Raw genomic sequence first — 27,173 nt, 5'->3', positions numbered from 1 at the left:
GAAAGCTGGACCAGCCCTAGCTAATCTGTTAAGGCTTTTGTTGTTGTTTTATGATTCTCAGTTGGCCTGAGGGGTTGAATTCCAAAAGAACAAACTGAATTACCTTTCAGGGTAGTAAGTGGGGGTGATGGCTAAAAGTGAAGCTTCATGGAGGCCCCGAAGAGGTGGGGTCAACCAGGTGGGAGCTTTGTCCCAAAAGATAAGTGACAAGTTCCACCGGACAAGGCAGAGGGAGAGCCCGGGGCTACTGTTGCCAAGAACCCTAAAGGGAAATATGGCCACAACAGGGCGGATCTGTGCGCATAAGCTCCTGGGGTGCCAGGTGCTGGGATCCAGGATCAAACTCAGAAGGTGAGCAAGCTACCTTTGGAGAAAGGCACTGTCGGCGAATCACCCCTGGTGGTCTGGCTCCAGTCCTGGGGTGCTCCGATCCAGGGGGGCTCATCGCCTAGTCAAGGCTCTCCCGGCCAGCCCCAGAAGGCTGGCAGAGGCCAGGCCTAGGAATGAAACCGGAAGAGGCACTTGGACCCTGGTTCCCAGAGTGGGAGAAAGGGGTGGGCACCCGGGCAGAGGGAGCCCTGGGGATTGGCAGCGGCTGTGGGCAGGGCTGGAGGGACGGGGGAGGAGTCAACTTGTACACGTGAAAAACTCTGGCGGGGGCCGGTTTTTCCCTTCCTCCTCCCCCTCCCTCCTCTTCCCCACCTTCTGGCACCCTCCCTTCCCCTCCTCCTCCTCCTCCTCCTCCTCCTCCTCCCCTCCAGCTCAGGTTGCAGCTTCTCCGGGGAGCCGCTCACCTTTCCGGAGTGGGGGAAGCCTCCCCGAGCCCCGGGCGCGGACCCGGCGCCCAGCCCCGCGGCCCCAGGACACGCGCGGTGAGTCCCGCGGGCGCCGGGCAGCGTCGGGAGGGCCGGGCGGGCGGCGCGCCCCGGGGGGAAGGGGCGGGGGGGCCGCGGCCCCGGGGAGCCCGAGCAAAGGTACGCGGAGCGGCTCTTAAAGGCGCCAGAGCGCTTGGCCCCGGGGCGGGCGGCTGGAGGGAAGAGCCGGAGCGCCGCGGGGAGACCCGGGATCCCGAGGCGTGTGGGCCCCGCGCCGGGGGGGGGATGCCCCGAGCGGCCCCTCCCGAGGTGCAGGTGCGCTGGTTTGCGTCCGCCGCCCCCCACCCCCGGGAGCCTCCGCTGGGACTCACTCGGCCCGCGGGCTCCGGTCTGAACCCCAGGAAGCAAAGTTTCCACCCAGGCTCCGGACGGGCGCTTTCCCATCGCCCTTCCTTCTGGGAAGGGCAAGGGTCGGGAGTCTCCGGTGACAGCGGAGCCCGCGCGAGCGTGGGGCCGGATCGCGCCCCCACGGGCTCCCTGGGCTCCGGTGAACTTTCCGGAGCGGCGGCTGGAGGGTGGGAGGGCAGAGCCCCGGGATGAAGGTGGAAGGACACGTGAGCCGCGCCGGGGCGGGCCGGGGCCTGGGGATGGCAGCCGCTCCCGGGCACCCCCTCCGGGAGACCACGGGGACCCCGCAGCAGCCGCGGGCAAAGGGTTAACCTGCGCTGGGAAGGCGGGCGGGGGCCTGTTGCGCCCTGTGGCTTGAGGATCCTGCTGTTTGGGGGGCGGGGGAAGGGGGAGAGGATCAGGAATCTGAAATCTGAAATCTGAAATCTGAAATGGGGTCTGGACCGGAGGCCTCTCCTCTCTCTCCCTGTTGGCTGCGGAGGCGGGGGTTCCCTGGAGCTGTCTGCAGGCCCCGTGGGCGTCGGGCTGTTGAGACAGTGCCTGATTTTCTGTGCTGTGGGGTCAGCACCCTCCTAGGCACCAGTGGCCTCTTTAATGCTCTCTGAACCCTTTCCTGACAGCAGGGGTAGGATAGTTAGGGCTGTGTTGGGGGGGGGGGGTCAGCTCCCCAGGAATCTCATTTCTACCCCCAGCTCAACCCTCAGCAGTTCCCCAGCTGCGGCCTGGGCACTGTGACTCACTCCCAGCACGAGCTTGCCCCTTATGGCCAGGACCATATGAGATGGGCACACAGCACATTCCAGGCCACTGGGCTGGGGCATCAGAATCCCAGAGGATGCTGACAGGCACCCTCACCCACGGAGATCCCCTACCTTTTAGTCTGGCCTCGGGAGTGGGCTGGGAAACGTTGCTTAGCATTGAGGGGAGGCAGGTATGGTCCCAAGCAACACTGGCTTCTGGGTTTGGGTCTGCATCTTGAAGGCGGTTTGGAGAGAGGGTCACCTTGCCACAGCAAAGCTACTGGCTCAGATTACTTTGCCCCAGCCATCTCCCAGGCAGCCAGTGAGACTCCCCTCCCCTCAACCCCTGTAGCCTCGCTGCCTGTTAGGTTCCTGGGACTCTCCCCGCTGGCTGCCCATGCCCCTCCAGGAGAATGGAGCCCTCATTCTTCCCATATTTATGGGGGTTTCCAAAGTCAGAATAGACTTCAGTAAGTTACATCCGATTTCTGAATGCCTTAGTGGCTACCATTTATAGAATATCCACTGGGTGCCAAACAGTGGGTTACAATGCTTCATAAAGTGGGTATTACCATCCCGCTTGATAGGCAAGGAAAGAGAGACTCTGAGAGACCAATTTTCCCCAAGTCTCATATAAGTGGGATCTAGCCCACAGCTCCCTGCTCACAGTCCCTGCCCCATCAGGGGAGATCCTGGCCGGCTCTGGAGTTCTCTGGTTCAACATTGGTCCTCAGGAGAAAGAGGGATGGATGGGTGTGGTGCTCCAGGTAAGGAGGCTCTCACTTGTTCTGTGCCAGGGTGGCAGGAGAGAAGACACCACATCTGAGGAACAAGTAGGTTCTTGGCCTGAGATCTCATCGGATCCAGCCGCCTCCTCTAAAGCCAACCCCTAGGTCCCAGGGGACTTGATGCTGCCTTTAGGGCCGTACTTGTTTTCTCTATAGATCCAGACTCTGGCTTGGGCCTTCCTGTTTCCCGGGGCAAACATGCCCTGTGCTGTAGCCCAGAGAGCCTAGTTTGGTCTTCTCACCTTCTACTGCAACCATGCCTCTTCTTTCTGGGGTCACCCTGTTTAGGACTTTTATCCAGCATCTCTACCCATCCCTCCCAATTCCTTCCCTTCCCTGAGTTTGAGACCTAAAGAGGAGGGAAAACCAGGATCTTGTTAGAATCCGGGTCTAGAACATACTAGCTAACCCTCATCTCCCCAGCAGACTTTCGAGCTTCTCTGAGCCTCAGTTTTGTGATCTGTGAAAGGGGGATCATTGTAGATTTAGATGAACTAAATGAAATAACACATAGCGCCTAGCATGTAGCAGATGCTCAATTACTGCTAGCTGAATTGTGCATGGTTATTTGGGAAGGAAATTTCCCAGTTATCACACTATGCCTGGCTCTGGGATAGAGACCGAGGCAAGCTTTCCTTTTTTTATTTTTATTTTTATTTTTATTTATTTATTTATTTATTTATTTATTTATTTATTTATTTATTTTGAGGCAAGCTTTCCTAATCCCAGCAGGCTGGGCCCTAAGCATCCTGGAAAGGATGGATGGAAACCTGCTAGAAGGGGACTAGGAATCTGTGCTGTGGGGACTCTGCCCTCTAGTTTCCAGCATGAGCCGGGTGGGCACTGGAAGTTGGAAAACCAATAGCCTTCGGCTCCTAGGGGCCTCCAGCAAGGCCTCTTTCCCCTGGGGTAAGAAGACCCTCACGGGCTACTTAATGAATTGCAGTTCCTGTTCTGCTCTGTCGTCTGTGAGGGAGTGGCTGGCCCCAGTCCAAACTCACCTGATTAGCTTCACCTTGTTCGTTCGTTGGGAACAAGTCACATTTCTCTTCTGTAGCCCTGTGTCCTGTCCTAACCCCTTCTCTCCCTGGCCCTGGACCCTGTCCCTTTGCCCTCCTGGCATTTGCTGCTGAGTGGGCGGTTTGCCATCTCCAGGGGGTGGGAGCTCCCTGTGGTTAGGCCCATTTTGTCCTGGTCCCCACGGCTACGTGCATACCGGTGACCCCAGCTCTAAGGCCAGCTAACCGTGGTTCAGGCAGAGGGCCTGAGGCCCAGGATCACCACAGAGCTGGGGCCGGGCCTGCCAAGAGCTGGCCAGTGGTGCCCCAGGAGATCAAGAAGAGGGAAAGCTGTAGGCAATTCTCAGCCAGGACTCCTGTCTGAAGGGAGCCCATCTGCTCCTGATATCTTACCAGTTTCATCTGCAGGGGAGGAGGGGTAGGGAAGCAAGAATGAGGTTTGGCTTGCAACCAAAAAGGGTCTTGAAGCTCCCTGTAGGTGTGAGTGTCCCTGGTAAGACAGGGTGCCCTGGTTTCAGACACATTGGCCAGAACTTATGAAGGGACGGGTGGGTGGTGAGACCCTCTTTCTTGGAACTGTGGATTGAGGTCTCACCCTGTGCCCCCACCCTACCTACTGACATTATGTAAGTCTTCCCTGGAATTGAAAGCGTGGAGACAGACAAGGCAACTCTCTAATCAGCTGGTGCATTCATTCATTCTTCATATGCAAGCGCCTGTCCTCTGTTCAGCACAAGTGGGGGCAGTTTACCAACTTCGGGGTTGACTCTAATCCTGCCCCTGCTGGTGAGTAAATGCTGCCTCAGGTGCTGCCCTGTTCACCCAAGCCTGTTTCCTCACTGAGAAAATGGGGAGAGTGGGAGTATTCTTTCTTGCGCTCGCGAGGATGTCAGGGAGACAGTGGCCGTGATACTCTTGGCTTTTTGCCTTACCTCATGTCATTAGCGAGGGGCAGTGGCCAATGGAGTCACTGGGACACATTTGGTGGTTCTCAGTAGCCCGACCTCTAGCCGGTCCCTGTAGAAACCACAATCAGGCCTCAGATGGGGAAGGGAGCTATTCCTAAAACGTTTCTACTCACCCTGGTTCCAAGGATCTTCTGCATTTTATTGTTATTATGGTAAGTTCTGAAAAAACTCCAGAATAATGTCTGCCCTTACACCTTTGCTTCCCTAAAGAAGCCTAACCTTTCTTGCCCGTGGGGGTCCCTTCAGAAAGCAGGACTACTTCTCTCCTCTAGCCCCTAAAGGAGATCCTTGCTGGGTGACCAGGCCCTGTTCTGTCTTTCCTCCATATCCTGGCAGGATTTGGTGCCTGAGAGCAGGTAGGAGATAAGTTCTGTGCCCAAGGGTATCACTCATAATGTGAGCAGTGCTGGGTCTCCAGACCACCTCTGCCAGTAGGGCATGGGATGTAGGCCAGATGAGGGGTCCCAGAGCCCCCTACCTGTACCTGGTGTGGAACCCAGCTGCCAGTACCCCCCACTGTGGCTAGGCTGGGTGCCATGTTCTGGGCTGAGGCCACACCCAACATTGATTCTTTCCTAGGGCAGGGTGGTCCTTGAGTGGGCTGCCGATTGCCCGGTAACGCTGCCCGTGCAGGGACTGCTATCTTTGGGCAGGTCCTCGTAGCCCCCAATGGAGCAAAAAGAGCATTGAAGTCACAGTCATTAGCCCTCACTTCTGATCTCAGCTCTGCTGCTCCAACCTGAGTGGCCTTGGGCAGGTCATTTCCCTTTCTGAGTCTTGAAAAATGAGGGCACAGCCAAGGGATTTCTAAAGCTCCATCCAAGACTACTGGTTTGTGGTTCCAACTTTTGCCAATCCTGCTGCTAAGGTGAGCTGTGCTCTGAGACTGCAGGAAGGACCCCACCTCCATTCTTTCGAACTCCAGAGCACAGATGAGGGCTTTCCCCAGCTGAGGCCCGCAAAGCCAGTTCCTGCCACCTGGCTGGGGAAACCCTGGAAGGCCTCCTCACTGCCTGATAAGAGGAGAAAAAGCACCTCCCAAAGGAATGGGTGGGTGCTGGATTCAGATGCCCTTCAGGCAGTGGATGCTCAGGGGCAAGTCTCAATAAGGCAGGGCTCTCAGCCACATCCAGCCTGTTCTGATATAGCATGCAAGCTAAAAATGATCTTTACAGTTTTAAATGGTTGGGGAAAATTCAAAAGAAGAAAATGATACTCTGTGACATTGAAAATTACATGAAATTCAGATTTTAGCGTCCATGAGTAAAAGTTTACTGGAAGACAGCCTCACTCCCTTGTTTCCATCTTGTCCCTGGGTACCTGGGGGGTCATGTGATTGCAGCAGAGGCTGTATGACCCCCAAAGCTGAAAATATTGACTATCTGGCCTTTTACAGAAAAAGTTTGCCAATCCCTGTTTGAGATAATTATAGTTCTCCCAGGCTTGCACTAAAGAGTTTTGGAATCTCAATCTAAAAATACTTTCTTTTCATTTAAAAAGAAGTGTTACTTCTTTTAACATAAGCAACAAATGGCCATTATGGAAGTATTGGAGGATGCAAATTAGCAACAAGAAGATAGGAGAGTTTCTCACAGTACCTTGTATCTTTCTGGATTATCCGTGGTGTTCCTGTTTAATAAGTGCACGCATATAAGCGTATGTGTGTGGCATGTGTATATGCAGTGCACATAGAGCTTGACAAGTTGTACATGTCTGTCTGCCCTTCTCACTTCAAAACACATGTCAAACGATTTGCTCCCTCCAGGCCCAGTGAGGTTTATTCTAGTGTGTGAGATGCCCCCCACCCCGGGGCATCCAGAGGGCAGGGCCCTGCTGGCAGGCAGTCGGACCCGCTCATTGAGATGCTGGGGCTTGCTGGGGCCAGAGCTATGGGTCTGGAGTCATGGGCACGTGGCTGGTGGTTTCCACCACGGGAGAGGGTGAAATCACCAGGAAGAGTGTGTAGAGGGGAAGGACAGAGGGCTGGAGAGGGAACTCTGGAGAGGGCCAGCATTGAGTTGTCAGGTAGAGGAAGTGAGTCTGACAGATGGGGGAGGGAGAGAGAAGCAGGAGGAGTCCAGCCAGGAGGCCAAGGGAGGGGAAGACAGGATGTGGTGCCTAGGATTGTGGCTGGCCCTGAGCAGGTGCTCATGGAATGAGTGAGTGCTTAGGAGAAACCAGCACCAAAGAGTTGGACCAGGGTGAGATGTTCAGAGGTTTCTCAGAGGGGGCCCTGGAGGCAGGGAGGAGTGGGAGTGGTATGGGCTGAGGGGCCTGCTTAGGCCCAACCTGGCGGGAGGGAAGCCATGGTGAGGTGAGGAGGCCAGCTTGCCTAAAGGTTGGAGAACATTGGCAGGGTGGGGGTCCTGTTGGAAGGTGGGGGGTCCTGTTGGAAGGTGGGCTCTACCGAAGGGGGCAGGGGAGGATGCTGGGAGTGGAATATAAATAGGAATACAGTCTAGACATGCTGGGAAAGCCTCCTGTCCTGCCCTCCCTGCTCCTGGGACTGAGAAGTCCCCAGGGATGCCACACTTGATGTTAACAAAGATCCCAAGACAGACCACCAGGAAAGCTGGGCTTCTTGTATGGACGAGGGAGATCTAGCAGGTGGGCAAACTTGATATGCCTTATTTCTCTTCTGTTTCATTGTTGTTGTTTTTTTTTAAGATTTCATTTATTTATTCATGAGAGACAGAGAGAGAGAGAGAGAGGCAGAGACACAGGCAGAGGGAGAAGCAGGCTCCATGCCAGGAGCCTGATGTGGGACTTGATCCCGGGTCTCCAGGATCATGCCCTGGGCTGAAGGTGGTGCTAAATCGCTGAGCCACTGGGGCTGCCCCTCCTCTGTTTCATTGTGCGGAAGATGGTGGGCACCAGCCTCTGTGCTTAAGCAAATGGGGAGGAGATAGGTGTGAGCTGGTTCCTTTGGGACTGAAGGAAGACCTCAGAAAAGGTTCCAGACTTTGGGGTTTTAAAAATGCTGGGCAAGGTGGCTGAGGGAACTTCCTTCCTTGAGGGTCTTATATGGAGCCTGCTAAAAGGAACAGAGAAAGGGTCCCCTCTGCCTGGAAGGGGAGGCACGCCTGGTCTGAAGGCAGGGCCATGTGGGGACAGGCCTTGCCTATACTGCCCCTTGCTGCAGCCTCTGGTCTGGGATGCTCTGCACGGCCAGGACCAGAACTGGTGAAGGGCGCCTTGCTCAATCTTATCACTTTTGTAAATCCAGAGTCTCCCAAAAGGTCAAAAAGAAAAAGCAGAAGATGATATATGGGCCTCCATTCTTTGAGCCTTAGGAAGCCAAAAAGAGAGCAACAGAGTGAGCATCAGCAGGGTTGGTGTGGGGCTAGAGTGGGCAGTTAGGATGTGCAGGGGAGATCATCTGTAGGGGTCAAGGCCAAGGTCTAACCCAAGTAGTGCACCTGACCTAGGAGGCCCTGGGAATCTGCCCCTGAGGGATGGGAGCCCATGAGGAAGGCCCTGACTCAACGGTGTTGGGTGGAAACCTAGCATTAGGACTTTCCCCATCCCCAGTCCATCCTCACTGTGGATCATCTGCCGTAGCAGAGATCTCTATAGACCTCGCTGAGGGAGTTGCTGCTGGGCAGGAGTGGCTCAGTGGCTCCCTGCTCCCCTACCGCCGTCAGAGCCAAGAGCTGGCCAGAGAAGGCAGGTTAGGTTAGAGCTGAGGCTTTGAGCCCAGTGGGTAACTGATCGTCTCCTGGCTGCTCTCTTGTCTCCACACAGGCCCTAGAACTCAGAACTCACAGCTTTCAGATATTCACTTGCTGGCCGTTTGAGGGTTCACTCAGGGCAAGGCCCTGGGGGTGTAATGATGAGTCAGACCCTGTCCTTGTTCTTAACAAGCTCATAGGCAAACCAGGGAGGAAGTAGACACATGAACAGGTACAGTCCAGGGAGCCAAACTCTCTGCTTGGGGATGTCCAGGATGCCATAGGCTGGGGCCAGTGGGCTTTCAGGCCAGAGGAGAAGTGGCAGTCATCACAGAAGGCCTCTTAGAAGATGTTATGCGTTTCTGAAGCCTTGAAGATGCGAGCACTACCTTGGCTTCCCCTAGTCCCTGGCCCACCCATCCTGCTAATGTTCTAGCTCCCACCAAGAGTCAGGAGAACCAAGGAGGAACAATGTCTGGGGGCCTAGGGGCTGGTTGAGTAGACCACAGGCCTTGCTCTGGTGTGCCCAGAAAGAGGGCAGGGCCAGGCCCACCCCAGGTGTGCTCAAGACCTAGTACTCAGAGTGGAGCTGGCCTGGGGAGATAAACCTAAAAACACTGAGACCGTGCTCTTGTCCTGAAGGACATTGACATCCAGGGACAAGTGTACATAGGCTGGTCTGGAAGCCACAAGGAGGAAGCCTCCCATTTTACCTATAGAAAGGAGGTGTGGCTTTCCAGAGGAAGTGACACTTGAGTTGAGTTTGGTAGTGGTCTTACCAATGAGGAAGGGCATCCCAGGCCAAATGAACGGCACATGCAAAGTTGCAGGGCACTAGTGTGGTTTACTCTGGGAATGCCAAGTACACCCTATAAAACTGGACCCTCCAGGGAGGGAGGGGTGAGAGCCGAGACCCCAGAAGGAGACAGATCAAAATACAAGAGGCTCCATCTGCTGAGCCCTGGAGTTTGGACTTTTGTCTGAGGGCAGTGTTATATGGAAGGATTTTAAAGAGGGGAGTGACCCCATCAGAAAGTGACCAAGAAAGTTAAGTCTGGTAGCTTTTTGGCAGTTGGATCTGGGATTAGCTCTTATCCCCATCTAGCAGACAGGGAAGTCAAGGCATGAGGTGTTTTCCCAGGTCACAGCGCTGGTAAGGGGGAGAGCTGGGATTTCTTCCATATTCCAAACAGCAGAGAATTTTGGGAAACAGGCTTGGCCAGCATGTGTCCCTCATTATAGGACACTTCCATCAGGTGGCACTCTGCAGGGGTAAATGGCACATTTGCCCAAAGAGCAAGGGCAGCCCTGAGCCCCAGACAGTTCACCTCCTGACCACGCATCCTGCAGGTTAGCCCTGCAGGCTCCCGGAAGGCCATCCCCGCCTGCTTCCTGCATTCCAAAGAGAGGCTGTGGGAAGCATCTGCTTACTGGCAGGACGACTGCAGGCCTCTGTGCTCTTAGGTTCTGGCCACCCAGAAGGCCCCAGGCTTGCAGCCTCTCATCCAGGCCGGAGCTGGGGCAGGGTGAGGTCAGGATGAGGGCTCCAGGCTTCTGCTGACTGACTGCCCCTGAAGTTTGTCTCAAGGGAGGGAAATGGAAACCCCACGCTGTGGGCTGCTGTGCTGGGCAGGGTCAGCTGGAGGATGAAGGAAGAGATGGTATCTACAGGGCTCCCTGAGGCTCAGTCCTCACTGGGAGGAGGGAGTGTCTCTGAAGTCCCAGCTCATGACGTCTGCAAACTTGGTCAGCCGTGGCCTCTTGTTCTTTTGAATCCTGCCCAAAGGCCCAAAGTGGCAGAGTGACCGACGTGGTGTCAGGGAGTGGGCAACAGAGGGTGTCCTATCGTAAGGATCCTGGTCAGGGACTGGCCTTAGAGACGGAGGCTCAGACCCTCTGGGCTGCAGAGTGGGCAGCTGGGAGTTAGAGCCTTCACGTTCTGCCCCTGGGCCCTGGGAGACAGGTCTAAAAGAAAACAGGAAAAAAGCAGAAGAAGGACTCGGAAAAGTGGGTGACGTGTTCCTGGAACCCAGGAGGTGCTCACCACGTGCCTCTGCTGTATGTCCCCAGCACCAGGCAGAGGGAGCAGGGCACCCCCACCCCCCCTCCCAGAGATGTGCTTGAGAAGTCCTCCCTGTGGCCCTGTGAAATGATGCACTTCCTTGGACTGTGCCAGTTGGGGGGCCGTGCAGGGGCCCTGGGGGTTCAGGAAAGCCTTGGAAGACCCCAGGCCTGAGTTGGCCTGAACTGTGTGCAGGGATGCAAGTGCTGGAGCCGAGCTTGGGTTGTGGGGACTGGGGAGACCCAAGGCACTGGAGGTAGGGGATTGGATCGAAGGACCTTGGGTGCAGGCTGTGAATTGAGGCTTTATTCAGGGAGAAGGCCAAAGGCTTCTCAGAGGGGTTTGCTGAGAAGCCTGGCTCCCTGGAGATTAAGGGAGGAAGCTGACCCCCGACCTCTACACCAGTCTCACTTCTGTGGGGTGGAGGCTGCTGCCCTGCTTCCCTGGGTGCTCTGGCAACCTCCTTCTCTGCCTCTGTAGTCTCCCAGTCCAGGCCTGGCAGGTGGCTCAGACCCAGGGCAGGTGGCAGTTCTGGCACCTGGAGGAGGCTGTCCTGGCAGCAGGGAGGGGGCGTGCAGCAGGCTGTGTCTGTAGTAGCTGGACATGGCGTGTGGGCTGGCCTGGCCTGCCATGGGGGCTTTCTCCCCTCTGAGGACCGGGGCTGAGAGCAGTCAGCCAGGAGGCTGGGGGTCCCCGCCCTGTGTGGCCCCAGCAAGTCATGTCAGACTGGTGGTGGTGGTGGGACCCTGCCCGCCTAGTCTTTCCCTCTCAGTCAGGTGGTCAGGCCTGCTGGTAGCTGGCCGTGCTCTTGCTGCCTGCCCCTTTTCCATCGGGGGTCTCAGAGCACTTCGTAGGCTGTAAGTGGAGGATGTTTGATGAGTTTTATCTGGGGCCTCTTTTCCGGTATATCATTGCATCTGAGCAGGAGCTTGAGAGAGGAGGAGAGAAGGGCTAACATCTCTTGGCGCCATCCTCGTGCTCCATGCATCGCATGAGCTTACCCAGCGTCTGCACCAAGACGTCCACTGGACACCAAACACTTGCCCCAAACCTGGTTTCTGGTCTTCCCTCCCGGACCTCCGCTCCAGCGTTCCTTGTGTGGCCATCCTTCCAGCTGCTCCAGCCAAAGCTCTCCAGAGCCTGGCTTGACTCCTTTCTGACACCCCATATACATCCATCTGCAAATCCCTTTGGCTTCTCCACCTGCAAAATATATCCCGAAACCAACCACCTCCACTGCTCCCACACGGTCTCGGCCACCACCATCTGTCACCTGGATCTCTACAGTAGCCTTCTGACTAGGCTTCCTTCCTTGCCCATACAGTCTGTTCTTAACACCATATCCAGAGGGAGCCTGTTAAAATCTAAGTGGGATCACATGACTCATCTGCTGAAACCCTCCTGTTCCCTGTGAGGGGCTGACACAGTCTCCTCTGGGTTCCCCTATGGCTGCCTCCACCGCCACACTGCTGTTCCTAGAGCATTCCAAACTCACTTCTGCCTCAGGACCTTTGCACCTCCTGTTCCTGCGCCGATCTGCTTCCCCTACATTCCGCATGACAAGCTCCCTTGCCTTCACCTTCTTGGAATTCTTCCTGAAATGTCATTTTCCCGTCCACCTGTTTAGGTGGTCCACTCCCTGACCACTCGGTTTATAATTGCAACATCCTGCCTTCCCACCCCACATTTTTCTTTGCTACTTTATTTTGCTCCATTGCACTTGGCACCACCTAACATCTTGTGCATTTTATATATTTATTTTCTTGTCTGTGCTGCTCCCCACCATTAAAATGTAAGTACCAGAAGGGCAGAAATCATGTCTGTTTCTTTTTTTTTTTTTTTTTAAGATTTTCTTTATTTATTCATGAGAGAGACAGAGGCAGAGACACAGGCAGAGGGAGAAGCAGGCTCCCTGCAGGGAGCCCGACGTGGGACTTGATCCCGGGTCTCCAGGGTCACGCCCTGGCTGCAGGCGGCGCCAAACCGCTGCGCCAACGGGGCTGCCCACGTCTGTTTCTCTTGTAAACAGACTCTCGAGATCTCCAGCAGTGCGCGGCACGTGTAGCTGTTAAAAAAAATTTTTTTTTGCATTTATTTATGATAGTCACACACAGACAGAGAGAGAGAGAGAGAGAGAGAGAGGCAGAGACACAGGAGGAGGGAGAAGCAGGCTCCATGCACCGGGAGCCCGACGTGGGACTCGATCCCGGGTCTCCAGGATCGCGCCCTGGGCCAAAGGCAGGCGCTAAACCGCTGCGCCACCCAGGGCCCCCTGTAGCTGTTAATAAATAATTGTCAAGTGAAGGATTCGAGCCGAAGCTAAGAGACATTATATAACCCAAGTGTAACCTAAGCGTCCCCATCCAGCCCTGCTAATGGTGGCACCAAAATATGAATTTGGCTTTTTATTCGGGGTTCGGGGGGAAAGGCCTGGAACTGCAAACGGCTGTTCCAGCCAAGACCAAAGGGAGGGCAGGGTGGGGAGAGCGCCGGTGGGAGAGGCGAGGAGCCATGTTTTGGTCACGGAGGTCGTGCGCTTGGTAACCAGGAAATTGCTGCGCGGATGTTGAGCAGGTCAGGGGGTCTCATCCGAGCCTCGCCTCGGGTCCCCCGTGGGCAGCAGGGCCTGGAGGGCGGGTCTGTAAGGGCTTCTCCCGCTAACATTCCAGAAGTTCAGCCCTTCCCCACTGGGCACATGGTGGCCTCCGGGCAAGTGTGAGCTTCCTCCTGGCCTGGCTCCTCCCGCCGGTGCCGCCCGCTCCTCTGGCACCAGCAGGAAGTTCGGGCTGGTGGGTGTGTGCCCGGGAGGAAGAGGCAGGAGGTGGCTGAGACCTTCGGGCCTACCTGGCGGGGGCCGGGGCGGGCAGGAGGGAAGGCCTGCCTATGGGGGACCTGCCCCCGGCTCCTGAGGGGCAGCCCTCTCCTCCAGCATCCCCCAGCCCGGCCTGGCCAGGCCAGTATCCCTGGATGCCCATCTCCTTCTTCCCCTGGCACCAGTTGCACGAGGACAGCCCCAGATGGCTCCCTGGCCCAGGGACAAAGGCCACACTGTGCCCAGCCTTGGGCTGGCCTCGGGCTGGGTCACACTGAGCCCTTCTGTCTCCAGATGGGGGTGAGGGGCAGACAGCAACAAGGTGACAGGCCTTTTTCCTGTCTCCTTTCTCCCTTGACCCCCAAATCTGAAGAGCTGATTCTCTCAAGAGAAAAGTGACAGAGCCATCTTATGTCTTGAGCTCGGGAACAACAGAGACCATTCACTACTCAGTCTGCCCTGTCACACCCAAGACCCTGGCGGGTTCAATGCCCCGATTGTCCCCAGCGGAGAGAGGCATCCACTCTCTGCTCTGGTCACCACCCCTGCCGCCTGCTCCTCTGTCACCATCAGAAAGTCCATCCTTACATCTGACCTCCATCCCTCCTGCTACAGAGACAACCATTTCCTCTGGATTTCTTGAGTGGGTGGAGGACAGCTGGTCCCCATCCCTCCGCATCGCTTGGCCCTACATTCCTGCTTGAGAAGCTGTCCTCAGCTTCAGCCTCCTTCCAGCTCCCCAGCCCACCCTCCATCTCACACTAGGCCCAGGCTGGTAGCTTCTGGCTCCTAAGAGGAGCCAAGGGGACAGCAGGAGCAGGTGCCACTCAGGGCTGGTTCTCTTTTGTTTTGCAGAAATTGGGGGCTTCCCTCCTAGAAGGCTTTTAATGGGCCCCCCTCCCCCACAGACAAGAGCAAGGATGTAAGATTTATGGCAGCTACTGGTGGATTCCTGAACACAAACCCAACATGCCATCCCATAAATCCTAGACTGCAGGACGGCTTTATGGGGGAGCCCTGTTTTTAGAAGGGGGCGTGACTAGTCCCTCTTGGCAGAGCTCAGACCCGAAGATGCCAAGTGCCTGGTTCCCCTGCCACCGCCCCCCCCAGCCTTAGGAGAACCATGACCATGAGTCTGCAGGGCAGACATTTCTTCCCCTTCTGAGTGGTGGGGGCGGGGATGGGGGAGCTTCTGCTCCGCTCAGCATGCCTTCTCCCCTCCTACATCTTCCCAGCTAGGAGGATTCCCCCTCTCAGCACAGGAGGGCAATCTGGAAACCTGGGTGGACTGTCATCCCTCACCTAGACCTCAGATGCTTCTCACCATGGCTCCAGGTCCAGCTCACTGGGGATGCTTTTTTTAAAAATTCGTTTTCCCAGTCACCATCCTCAGTTCCAGAAACTGAGAGTGAGACCCAGGAATCTGAATTTTTAAAAATATTCCCTGGTGCTACTCATTTTCAGCCAACTTTGTAAACAACTGACCTGTCCAGTGGGGACATCTTCACTCTCTTGTCATGCTGGGAGATGTGAGGAACAGGTAAGGACATCTCTAGGTCCTCTTGTCCCTGGAACCCGTGTGCTGCCACTGTCACGAAGCTTCCATTATGGGATGCCCTCTGGCCTCTGGCTGGGTGCATACTACAGTGGTAGGCGGGGTGACTGCCTTCTGCGAGCTTCATGTCTATGAGTCCTACAGACATCAGGCCCAACCCCACAAAGGCCATGGCGGAGCCACTGAGGCTGGCTGGCAGGAATGAGCTTAGGGCTGGAGAATCAGGAAAGTCAAAGGCTGCTGGGAAAGCCCAGCAAGGAAGCTGGAAGAAGAGCTTCTGATACCTTCTCATCAAAGGAGGCACCACCAGCCCCTGAGTTCCTGGAAAATAGGGAGTGCACTTCACTCCACTGTGAGTGCCTAGCACAGTGCTTGCCCCAGTAGCTACTTAGTCCTCACTTGCTGAGCTCAACTGACACTCCGGGGCCCACTGACAGAGATGGGTTCGGCTGGCAGTGCAGACCCGAGACCTCTACTCCGAGGGGCACCGGCCTGAGGAAGGAGGGCCTGGCCTTCCCCAGTCTCTGGCTCAGGGCTGCTGCAGGGCCCCAGCTCAGCTGCATTTGGGGGCAGCCGGGAGCCTGCAGACCCAGGGAAGGGACCCTTTCCAGGCTGGCTGAGGACAGAAAGATGATCTTTAAGCAAAGCAAACATGTTCACTGACCCATAATCCCTTCAGCTGGGAGGACTCAGGAGGGGTCTGGTGGCCCCCTCCTTTGGCAACAGGATACTGGCTAGTGATTGGGAATGGGCTGTGCCGGGGGTTTGGGTAAAAGCTGGGAGAGGGTGTAGGGTGGCCCCCTCACATCACAGGGCTGGCCCTGGATGCCTTCTGGGTGGGCGTCGGTGGGGCACTTGTGAGGCCTCTTGGTCTCTGCTCTCCTGGGAGCAGGGAGATATGGGCAGAGCAAGATGAGGGGCTGCCATGGCGAGCTTACGAAATCATGGAGGGAGGTTGGGGGGTGATTGGGGAAGAAGGTGAATTTTCAGGGCAAGATACAGATGGAAGGGTCTGTGGGAAGAAGCAGTCTAACTGCGTGGCCAGCAGGGTATCCCCTCACTCAGAGGGTAAGGGGGCTGGGGGGCCACAGGGAAGGAGCCCCTTCTGGCTAGGGAAGGGGCCTTGAGGGGACCAGAGTAGCCCACCCTTCTCCCTCACTGTGTACCCTGCCCACTGGACACCCTGCCCCATCAGGGCTCTGGCGTGAGAGGGGCTCAGCCTCCTGTCCCTGGGGCCCTCTTTTTCCAGCAAACTTCTGTGTTTCCCCTGAGACGAGCTCCCGACCTCCCCTATTTCAGCTGGAGAGCTGGGGCTGGGCCAGCTCAGAGGCACACATCCCCTCCCTTTGTCCCCTCTCGTTTCCCGTCATCCAGGGACCTAGGGCCAGCCAGAGAGGGACCTCCAGGGGTCAGTATCAGGATGAAGTGGGGTTTGGACCAGATTACGTCAAAGGCTGTAGGCCAAGCTGATGCTCAGCTTCTGGGCGTCAATCAGTAAGGCTTACCGACTGTTGACATACTCAAGCTCTTACACACAAGTTAGTAAAGAACTATTGGCCCAAGTTCTGGTCCACTCCCTGCCCCTCCAGGCCTCTTTTGAGAACTCTCTAGACCTCCAGCAGCTCACAGGTTACTGTCTAGTTTTGGTGAGGCCCTCAGGATCCTGCTGGCACATCATTATGAGCAATACTTTGCTATAGTGACCAATACATAGTGTGACTACCTTCCCAGGGGCGGTGGAGGGGAGTGTCCGGGGGGAATGGGGTCCACAGGGAGGAGGAGGGCTAGGTCCTTGAACCTTGGTGAGGAAGATGCAACCCCAACTCCCAAATGCAGGGCCCCAGAGCTCAATGGGCAGACGGAGACCAAGACCTCGAATTCTCGCATCCAGTGTAGGCTGGCCTGACGCCTTGTTCTCACCTGCTCTTCTCTGCTCCCCCGCCTCAGGCCCCACTGCCTGGCCCCTGCTGACCATGAACAAGATGAAGAACTTCAAGCGCCGCCTCTCCCTGTCAGTGCCGCGCACCGAGACTATCGAAGAGTCCTTGACTGAGTTCACAGAGCAGTTCAACCAGCTACACAATCGACGCAATGAGGGTGAGGGTTCCGGCTGCCCCCCACACCCCTTTGGCCGCCCCCTGCCCCTCTGGGCCCCCCCTGCCCCGCACAGGTCCCTGCCCCTTCCCTTCCCCCCCGGGGACAGAGGGGCTGGGTGGGCAGCTGACACCTGTCCCTCTCAGATCTGCAGCTCGGACCTCTCAGCAGAGACCCCCAGCCAGAGACCAGCACCTTCTCCCCGACAGACAGCGGGGAGGACCCTGGGCAGCCGTCCCCTGGCATGCAGTACCGGCGGCAGAACCAGCGCCGCTTCTCCATGGAGGTGAGGGGCTCTGGGCTCTCCCCTGTGGGTGCAGCAGGACACGCCAGCCACGCATGTCCAAGGAGGGCGGTGGCCTGCGAGCCAACTTCATGGGTTCAAATCCCAGCTCTGCTGTTGATCAGCTCTGTGACCTTGAGCAAGTTTCTCAACCTCCGCATACCAGTCTTGTTGTGTTAAAATGGTCATCATGAAGATTAAACAAGCTAATATACCCCAAGCGCATAGAGCAGTCCTGGTACATAACGAGGGCTGGACAATTTGACCACTGTTCTTTTTTTTTTTTTTTAATATTTTATTTATTTAATCATGAAAAACACACACACAGAGACACAGGCAGAGGGAGAAGCAGGCTCCACGCAGGGAGCCCGACGTGGGACTCGATCCTGGGTCCTCAGGATCATACCCTGGGCTGAAGGCGGCGCTAAACCGCTGAGCCACCTGGGCTGCCCTTGACCACTGTTCTTATGGCTCGTAGGCATATGCCCATGTGTAAGAAAAATAGGCTCATGTCCGTAGGAATCCCATTCTAAAGAGGGTTATACTGCAGCCCAGAGAGGGGAGGGGACCTCCTAAGGTCACACAGCAACTCCCGGGTGTTCACAGATGTCTCAGCATGTCCTTGAAGCAGCTGTGAGCCTAGGGTCACAGCCCGTGGTCTGGCCCTGCTAGGGTTGCTTCTATAGGGAAAGCCAGCCCCAGGGTGAAAAGCAAGGGTCCTACAGCACCAGGTAACCTGGAGCAGACACTGGTGTCCCCGTCTCATCCCGGCTAATATAGGACATCAGTAAGAGGCTGTCTCTGCCCATGGACATCCGCCTACCCCAGGAATTCCTGCAGAAGCTACAGCTGGAGAGTCCAGACCTGCCTAAACCACTCAGCCGCATGTCCCGCCGAGCATCCCTGGTGAGTCCCAGGAGGGTCAGAGGTCACCAGGGTGGACCACCCTCTCTCCCCAGCATGGACACCTCAGTTTTGCCTGGTCCAGCTGAGGCCTGCAGCAGTTTGTGGACCTCTGGTGCCACCTGCTGGCCTCAGCTGATTCACATGCTTGTGCTCCTTGGTCAATGTCCATCCCCTGGGTGAGCGCCCGCCCAGGGCTGGAGCCCCACCGTGGTGAGACCCATAGAGCAGCTGGCATGTGCTTTCCGGTCGTGGCTGCTTATAATGTTTCCTTGGGAGCATCTTGCAAACATGGACTCTGGCTCCCACTCCAGATACCTACAGAATCAGAGTCCAGGTGGTGGGTCCCAGGAATCTGTATTGTTAAGTCTCGGGGACCACTTTCATCACGGGGTTAGGATTTGTGGCTGCCCTCATCCCTGCTAGCCTCTGTTGTTCCCTCCCCCTAACAGGGGGTCTCATTCCCTTCCCTTTTGGAAGCTGACTGGGGGGTATCATGTATGTGGGGTTACTGGAGCCTTCCAGCTCATAGGACCCTATGTCTTTCCCTCTCAGTCAGATATTGGCTTTGGGAAACTGGAAACATACGTGAAGCTGGACAAACTGGGGGAGGTAAGAGACTGGGCAGGCCTGTTAGGAGCAGGGACAGGCTCTCCCCCTGCACACCCTGTCCTGTCTTCTCATTGCCCCCGCCCCATATAGGCATACCATCTTGGCTGTCCAATCTGGCCCAGCCTTTTGCAGGTGTTGAGGGGTCCCAGGTCCTCAAGAAGGAGGACATGAGGATGGAATGGGGCCCGTGGGCTCTGGGGCATAATCCAGTCTTTTTTTTTTTTCTTTTTCTGCAAGTATTTCTCTGGATTCAAATCCCTACTTCACCATTTACTAGCTCTGTGGCCTTGGGCAAGTTAGGTGACCTCTCTGTGCCTTAGTTTCTTCCTCTGTCAAATGGAGATGTAATTGCTCTGCTTTCTGGAGTTGTCATGAGGTCAGAATAGGTGACTATAATAACATTTATACATTTAGGCAGTGCCTGGCACATGGTAATAAACACTGTATGCCATTAGCGGTTTCTCTTACCACTGCACTCTGCTTCTGTGTTGGGGCCTTGGGGTGGGCAAAAGTTTATAGACAGGAGGAAGACACAGCCCTCTCCCTCTAGGAAGCCAGGAAGGAGACCTACCTGTAAACACCAACATAAGCAGAAACACAATGAGTGTTACAATAGAAGGGCACCTAGCCTGCTGGGGGCTCATGGGAAGGACAGTTCATTCTGAACAGGAAGGAGTGAGGGACAGAGTCACAGATGGGCCTTGGAGCAAACCCAGAATCTCAGTGAAAGGAGAAGAAGGGGGAAGGATACAGCCCAAGCAGAGGCCCAAGAGGAGGGCACTGGTTAGAGGAGCATGGGCCCTGAGTGTGGCTGGTGCTGCTGGGGTTCTTGTCCCCAGGGTACCTATGCCACAGTCTTCAAAGGGCGCAGCAAACTGACAGAGAACCTGGTGGCCCTGAAGGAGATCCGGCTGGAGCATGAGGAGGGGGCGCCTTGCACTGCCATCCGAGAGGGTATAGCATCCCAGGGTCCTGCACCCCTGGGGGCTCCTGGGAGGAGGGCTTCATTAATCAGCCCCAGTGGGAGCCTGGGGGGCTGAGGGTCATTGCTGGCGTGGGGGCTCCTAGGACTGCTCCCAGGAGGAGAGTGTGTGAGGGGTATGTGGGGCCCCAGGGACCCAGGTGGGCCTGTCACCCCACAGTGTCTCTACTGAAGAACCTAAAGCACGCCAATATTGTGACTCTGCATGACCTCATCCATACGGAACGGTCTCTTACCCTGGTGTTTGAGTACCTGGTGAGTTGGGCTGGGACTAGCGGCTTCTCCCCTCTGTGGTGGGGGTGGGAGAAAAGGGTGGGGGCTGCCCAGGCCTTGTTCTAGAATCAGGTTCTCAGATGCTTCCATGGAAGAGTGGGCCAGGGAGGTTTAAGGACAGCTCAGAGCTTGGGCCCTGCCCAGGGAGGGGCTTCCGGCCAGGGGTCAGGACAGGTTAGGGCTGAGCCAGGCTCTGTGTTCCAGGATAGTGACCTGAAGCAGTATCTGGACCACTGCGGAAACCTCATGAGCATGCACAATGTCAAGGTGAGGGTCTCCGTAAGGGCCGCCTACCCTCAGGCGCCCCATCTCAGTACCCATCTGTTCTCAAGCTCAGCATGGGAACCCACTCTCACCACCAGGGTCCCAGCTGCTGAGGCTACTCAGACCTTCATGTGTATGAGGGTGTGCAAGGTCACTGCCATTCAGGGACTACCGGGAGCTGTGTTAAGCACCCTACCCTATCAATGCAGACACACACTCTCTTTCACCACCTAGCTAGATATAAAATCCCCTCAAAAAAGAAAATCCCCTCTCCAACTCTGAGCATCAGTTTTCCCATCTGTCAAATGGGCACAAGGATGACAGGAGGCTTCTGGAGAAGATCGAAGGGATGAATGACCTCTTCTGGTCATTGTTAAAGAACCGAGTGCAGGGGCACCTGGGTGGCTCAGTGGTTAAGCATCTGCCTTTGGCTCAGGTCGTGATCCCAGGGTTCTGGGATCGAGTCCCGTGTCGGGCTCTCTGCATGGAACCTGCTTCTCCCTCTGCCTGTGTCTCTGGCTCTCTCTCTGTGTCTCTCATGAATAAATAAAGTCTTTAAAAACAAAAAAAAGAACCAAGTGCATAGCTCCACACACAGCGGGGCTTCCTGGCCCTTCCTGGCCCCCCCTCAGCTCCCGAGCTGGAGAGCTCTCTTCTACCACCCACCCGGTGCCCTCTCCTATGAATGGGATTCCCTGGGATGGTTGGAGCCCATCCAGGATGGGGCACAGTGTGGGTGGAGAACCAAGGTAGCTCTCCAGGTACCCCACCACCCCTCCAAGCCATGGGCAGAGAGAGGGTCTCCCAGGTGGGACAAACTCACCTTCTGCTCACCTTTCTCATCCCCTCCTCCCTCAGATTTTCATGTTCCAGCTGCTCCGGGGCCTTGCCTACTGCCACCGCCGCAAGATCCTGCACCGAGATCTGAAACCACAGAACCTGCTCATTAGTGAGAGGGGGGAGCTGAAGCTGGCTGACTTTGGTGAGAGCCAGAGCCCACCAGGGCTGGGGTGGGGGTGCAGCATCTGGCACAGCCTCCTCAGGATATGGGTGCTGTGAGAGGGACATGGGAGGTTCAGTGGCATGTCTGTCCCCAGGACTGGCCCGGGCCAAGTCAGTGCCCACGAAGACCTACTCCAATGAGGTGGTGACCCTGTGGTACAGGCCCCCGGATGTGCTGTTGGGGTCCACGGAGTACTCCACCCCCATTGACATGTGGTGAGTGAGCACCATGGGACCAAGTGAGGGGGATTCCGTACCTTCACATTCCTTTTTGCTGCCTCGAGGCCCTCTGCGAGGAACGGCCTAACCTCCTTTGACTAGAAGCCATGTGACATCCTGCTGCAGGAACCGGATGTGAAAGAATTAAGTCTGAACTACGTTAGGGTTCCCCTGGCTCTAAACAGACCCCCCGAGGCTCTGCTTATGAAATATCCCCCCAGGGCTCCCCAGTAGGTTACGGGAGGGTCCAGGAGGGCTTCCACAGTAAAAACGACGAAGCATCAGTGCTACTGAAAATTTTGGAAAGGACAGATTGTATTTGTGTTAAAATTGATGTGCATATGATCTGGTGTAGAACAAAAACGACGACAAATCAGCCCAATTTTAAAGCTAAAGCACAGGTTTCCAGTGAATGGCCACTGTGTTCTGTGCCACGGGGTCCCCAAGGCCGTGGATTTCTGGACTTCGTCTTCCAGTAGGGGGCACACAGGGACAGAGTTTGAGACAGCCCTGCACCTGGGTGCAGACCCAAACTCCACGGGGTGAGGAGGAGCTCAAGCGCCCTAGAGCCCAGAGAAAGCCCCAGAGAGAGAGGCCCTGTGGCCGACTGGGCTGCCCACCCCAGAGCCGGGACCCCTGGAGCCGCCAAGGCAGGGCATCCTGGGCGCCCCGGTAGAGCGCCCTAGGAAGGGCGGGTGCGGGGAGGCCCAGCCTGACGCCGCCCCTGCCCATTGCTCCCCGCAGGGGCGTGGGCTGCATCCACTACGAGATGGCCACGGGGAGGCCCCTCTTCCCCGGCTCCACGGTCAAGGAGGAGCTGCACCTCATCTTTCGACTCCTCGGTCAGTCTCCGGCCGCTCCCTCCCTCTCGCCACCAGGGGGCGCCAGAACTCCGTCCAGCCCAGGCGGCTACCGGGACAGGGAAGAGGGGCTCCCCCTCTGCGCGGCGGCGATCCCTGCGGCCTGCACCACGCTCCGCCCCCACCTCCTTCATTGCACCCTCCCGAGTCTCCCGGGCGGCTCCTCACTCTGCCCTTCCCACACCCTCTCCTCTCCCCAGGCACCCCTACGGAAGAGACGTGGCCCGGCGTGATGGCCCTGTCTGAGTTCAGAGCCTACGGCTTCCCGCGGTACCTGCCGCAGCCGCTCATCAGCCACGCTCCCAGGTAGCCCTGCCTCCCCGCGCCCTGGCCGGCCCTGCTGGAGGTGACCCGCACACGCCCTCCCCAGCCCCCAGCCAGGCCAGGCCTGTGCCAGCTCCTTCCTCCTGCAGGTTGGACACTGACGGCCTCCACCTCCTGAGCAGCCTCCTCCTGGTGAGTGTGCTGGGGCCCCCACCCCGGACCGGCGGCCTCCCAATCACTGAAGCGTGAGACCCGCCTGGGCCCTCCACCCGCCTGCCTCTGTGCTCCCCGCTCCCCCTCTCCCCGTGTCCCACCCTGCCTCCCCACCCCCAGACCCAGGAGGAGCACTGGTTTGCACCCAGAGTGTGTCCGCGGACACACCCTGAACTCAATTCCCAGTTCAAACCCACGTGTGAGCTGTGTGGCCTTGGGCAAGTTATAGAACTTTTCTGGGCTCCTGTTTCCTCGGTTGCAAAGAAGAATTAATGATTCTTGTTTCATAAGACGGTCATGAGGACACATTGAGATCGTGGCACCGGGTATGGTGCCTGTCTTGAAGTGTGCGCACCGTAAAGGGTAGTTGTCGGCGTTACACGTTAATATTGCTGTCATTAACGTTATGATCATGGTGGCTTTAGCCTCTCTATTTCCATCCCAAAAGGAGGTCACTCTCTGTAAGTCCCATTTCTGGTTTTCTCTGGGTGGCTGGAGGCCTGGGAGCTGAGCGGGGAGATGACCTTGGGCTGGCTTGGAGGTGGAAGCTGGCAGCAGACCCTGGGGGCTCCTGGGTTAGACCTAGGCCCCTCTCATTCTGGCCATCTAACTTCGTGTGGGAGTTGCACTGCGCAGAGGGGTCCCCAGAGTCCCCCAGCCAGGGCCCTATAGCCCACCCTGTGCCTTTCAGTACGAATCCAAAAGTCGCATGTCAGCCGAGGCGGCCCTGAGTCACCCCTACTTCCGGTCTCTGGGAGAGCGTGTGCACCAGCTTGAAGATAGTGAGTGTCTGCTGGAAGTTGGGGGAGGGGCCAGGGTCACCCCAGAACCAAAGAAAGGGGGCAGCAGGTGCGGGTGGAAGAGTGGGAACAAAGAGGCCAGTGGCCCTGGTCCAGCTGAGCAGCCTTGGGCACAGGACTTGCTTCCATGTGTTCCCGTCTGCAACTATGGGCAAAACTTGTAAGATCTAAGAAGCCGCCTGAAAGCCCAGTTAGGTGCTCCAGGGCCAGTCCTGAATGGAGGGGGTTGCCCGGCCAGGTGGGGTGCTCTGTGGGTGTGGGGGCACCCACCTGGCTCTCTGCCTGCCTGTCTCCTCTCTCACCACAGCGGCATCCATCTTCTCCCTGAAGGAGATCCAGCTCCAGAAGGACCCGGGCTACCGGGGCCTGGCCTTCCAGCAGCCAGGTAGGGGCTCGTGCCTCCTCCCCCACACCCCCCCTGAGAGGAGCTAGGGTGGGCTGCTCCTCCCCCTTTAAGAACAGAGGTGGGGCCCCACGGCCCCTCCTGCAGTGGGGAATCAGCAGGGCCTCCCCGACGTTGGCCTCCCATGGGGCACAGGGAAGGGGCTGGTTTCCCTATCTCCTACCCAGGCTTCCTCCTCCAATGTGTCCCTCGTCAGCCCCCACCCTGACAAAGCCCTGGTGAAGGTGCATGCTCTCGTACATTCTCTCTGCAAACTGAATTCTCTCACATCCATCCTGGGAGAACCATACCTTGTCTCTAGAACAGCTGATGGCCTCAGATGTGACAAGTGCTTTATTTCATATAAAGTACCCTTGAAGTTGGTACTTTGTATGTGTGTGTGTGTGTGTGTGTGTGTGTATTTAAGTAATGTCTGCACCCAGTGTGGGGCTCAAACTCATGACCCCAAGATCAAGCATCACAGGCTCTCCTGATTGAGCCAGCCAGGTGCCCTGAATAGGTACTATTAATGCTCCCCATTTCATAATCAGTGAATCCGAGGTACAGGGGAGGTTAGGTCACAATTTCACACAGCTGGTAAGTAACAAAGATGGGATTTGAACCCAGGACCGACTGGCTTCCGAGAGCATACTTTCACTGGCCCTATCAGGATAGCACTGGAAAAAGCCCTTCCCTCCTGGCCCCCGGGGCACTGCCTGCCCAGCCTCCTCTCTGCAGCACACCCCCACCCCCACCCCTCTGTTCTCCAGGACGAGGGAAGAACCGGAGGCAGAGCATCTTCTGAGCCGTGCCCACCCTGCTGCGGCCCCAGGGACGAGAGGTCACAGCAAGCACGACCGCAGGCAGGATGGGGTCTGCGTGGCTCTGGGCGGACAGAGGAGCCAGGGCTGGTGGCTGGCCCAGAAGACCTTTTGGCAGCTCTGCTGGCCATGGCTGTTTCTCTTCCACTTCCCACATGCCTCCCCTGCAGCCTTCACCCAGACATTAACCCCTCTGTCACCTGCCCTGGCACTGGGCATGAGCTGCTTTCCCAGGAGGAGAGAAGGGGGCAGGGAGGGACCTCAGACCCTTTCCCACCCTGAGGTGCTCAGGCAGCAGCGTGGGACCCACACAGACGGGAGAATCCAGGTGCCAGGCTGAGCACTGAGCCCTGAACATGGGCACCACCATGCCTCCCCACCCAGGAGCTGCCTGCCCACACATCACTCACTTTCTTCCCCTCTGAGAGCAGGAAGTGACATGGCATCTTGTCCAGGACCCCGGAATCCTGGGTGCCAGTGTGTGTGCCAAAGCCCACCGCCCCACCCAAAGGGAGGGTGTCCCCAGAGCAACAGAGTAGGAGCCTATCCTTTCTTTGCCACTTCCTCATCCTGTCCCTGTTCCCCACTCTTGGCCAGAAGCCCCGTATGCTGCTGGGTACCCCACTGAGTCCAGAGGTGGCTTGGTACCACCCGCTGCACTCCTGCCACCTCAGCTGGCTCCTGCCCATCTCCCCAGCGTGAACGGGATTGCCTTAAATTGACAGGTGGTAGATCACTCACTGCCCTTGGAGCTCTGACCCAAGCTCCTACCTGTCCACCCTTTCCCAAGAGTGGCCCTTGCTTATCTTGCCCGGGCACTGATAAGCCAGCCCTGGACTAGGGTCCTGGGGACAATGCCCAGATATGCAGGGTCACCCTGAAACTGGTGCCAGGCCAGCCTTGGCTCCTTGGGGCTAGCACAGCCTCCCCCTCCCTTCCCTCTTTCTCAGCCGCTATGACCCAGTCCATGCTCCACCCAGTCCTGGCACCAGCCTCCCTGTGCCCCTGGCCTCCCCAGAGGGCAGGGTGTAGATGTCACAGTCTGAGGTAGAGGAAGGTGGGATAGGAGGCACAGGCTTTGATCCCGAGAACCCCGCCCTAGGGGGTTGGGAATATGAGGGCCGCAGCCCGAAAGAAGGCACCCCTCACCACCCCTGCCGAGCACGCCTATTATATTCCCAAGGTCTCCTCAACACTTGGCTGAATCTCGAATGACAAGGCCAAGGGGAGGCCAGGCCCGGCTTTTCTACACAAGCCCCCTGCCCAGCCCAACCCCTCAGCCCCAGGAGCAGCCCTGGGGACTCTTGGTCTCCCCCAAGTCCCTCCCCTCTTCCCCCACTGTACTGTGAATATCCCGTGACTCAGCACAAAGACAGATAATATATTTAATTCATGTACAGAAAAGAGTGAGCAGTCTGTACAGAAAAGCTGATTTTGACAGATTGAGGCCAAAGATGGAGGACCGAAGGCCCTTCCCCAGGCCTCATGAGTGCAGCTGCGGCTGCCTGTAGGTGTGTATATATATGTAGAAAGAGGCCAAGGTTTGGTTTGTGTGTATCTCTGAATGCCCAGGGTGGCCTGGGCATGGGAGGGGCGCCCTGCACCCTTCCTGCTGTTTTCTGGATGCTGCTGCCTCCAGAGCCAGAAGTCAACCCTGGGTGTTGTGGGGAGGTGTGAAGGGGGCCTTCACCCAGGATGGCGCCTGAGGGGTAGAGCCAGCCGGGAGAGCACAGAGGGAGTCCCGGGCGGAGTCTGGGGTGCTGGCTGATGTAACTGCCCCACTTGCTCCCATAACCAAAGGCTCCCTGACTTCTTGGGAAGGAGGGAGGAGGGGTGTAGGTGTAGGAGAGGGCTGGCATGAGAGATGGCCACGGCCAGGTCATGGAACCAGGGTGCGCGTGATCGCACTGTGATCCAGCCCAGAAGCCTTTTTTTTTTTTTTTTTTTTTTTAAATTTTTATTTATTTATGATAGTCACAGAGAGAGAGAGAGAGAGAGAGGCAGAGACATAGGCAGAGGGAGAAGCAGGCTCCATGCACCGGGAGCCTGATGTGGGATTCGATCCCAGGTCTCCAGGATCGCGCCCTGGGCCAAAGGCAAGCGCCAAACCACTGCGCCACCCAGGGATCCCCCAGAAGCCTTTTCTAAACCTTGAATCCACCTCCTGTGGCCCAGACCTCCTCTTACCTTGGGGCCACACAGCCTCCTTACTCGCTTCCACAGCTCTCCGCATCGTGCTCTGCTTTCCAATTCAGTGTCCAGGTTGTTTTCCCAAGAGCCCAGTGAGAATGCCAGGCCCGAAACCTTACATACTTCCTGACCCTACCTGTCCAGCAGCTTCCCGGCTGGCCGTAAGAACTTTC

The 27,173-nt window shown here is 56.9% G+C and overlaps 1 protein-coding gene across 5 annotated transcripts; it reads left to right on the top strand.

Moving 5' to 3' along the window:
* The first annotated feature begins 641 nt into the window (after window positions 1-641).
* On the top strand, window positions 642-26,207 carry CDK18 (cyclin dependent kinase 18). Of its 5 annotated transcripts, none has more exons than XM_041722953.1 (16): window positions 642-872; window positions 16,786-16,935; window positions 17,079-17,218; window positions 17,996-18,121; window positions 18,674-18,730; window positions 19,570-19,684; window positions 19,873-19,967; window positions 20,190-20,252; window positions 21,108-21,231; window positions 21,347-21,467; window positions 22,215-22,312; window positions 22,531-22,636; window positions 22,744-22,786; window positions 23,499-23,589; window positions 23,938-23,992; window positions 24,760-26,207. In XM_041722953.1, exons 2-16 carry the CDS (start codon window positions 16,812-16,814, stop codon window positions 25,148-25,150), a joined length of 1,749 nt encoding a protein of 582 aa, XP_041578887.1. In that variant the 5' UTR covers window positions 642-872; window positions 16,786-16,811; the 3' UTR covers window positions 25,151-26,207. The 5 variants fall into 5 exon arrangements, with proteins under 5 accessions (XP_041578887.1, XP_041578888.1, XP_041578884.1 ...); XM_041722954.1 differs by having other exon boundaries at window positions 680-872; window positions 23,915-23,992; window positions 24,760-24,942; XM_041722950.1 differs by lacking the exon at window positions 642-872 and adding an exon at window positions 990-1,130.
* Window positions 26,208-27,173: the final 966 nt, after the last annotated feature.

The sequence above is a fragment of the Vulpes lagopus genome, chromosome 11 (genome assembly GCF_018345385.1).
Source record: "Vulpes lagopus strain Blue_001 chromosome 11, ASM1834538v1, whole genome shotgun sequence".
In the NCBI taxonomy this organism is placed as follows: Eukaryota; Metazoa; Chordata; class Mammalia; order Carnivora; family Canidae; genus Vulpes; species Vulpes lagopus.
The sequence above is the reverse complement of the archived record's forward strand: the minus strand, read 5'-3'. Positions and strand labels throughout refer to the sequence as shown.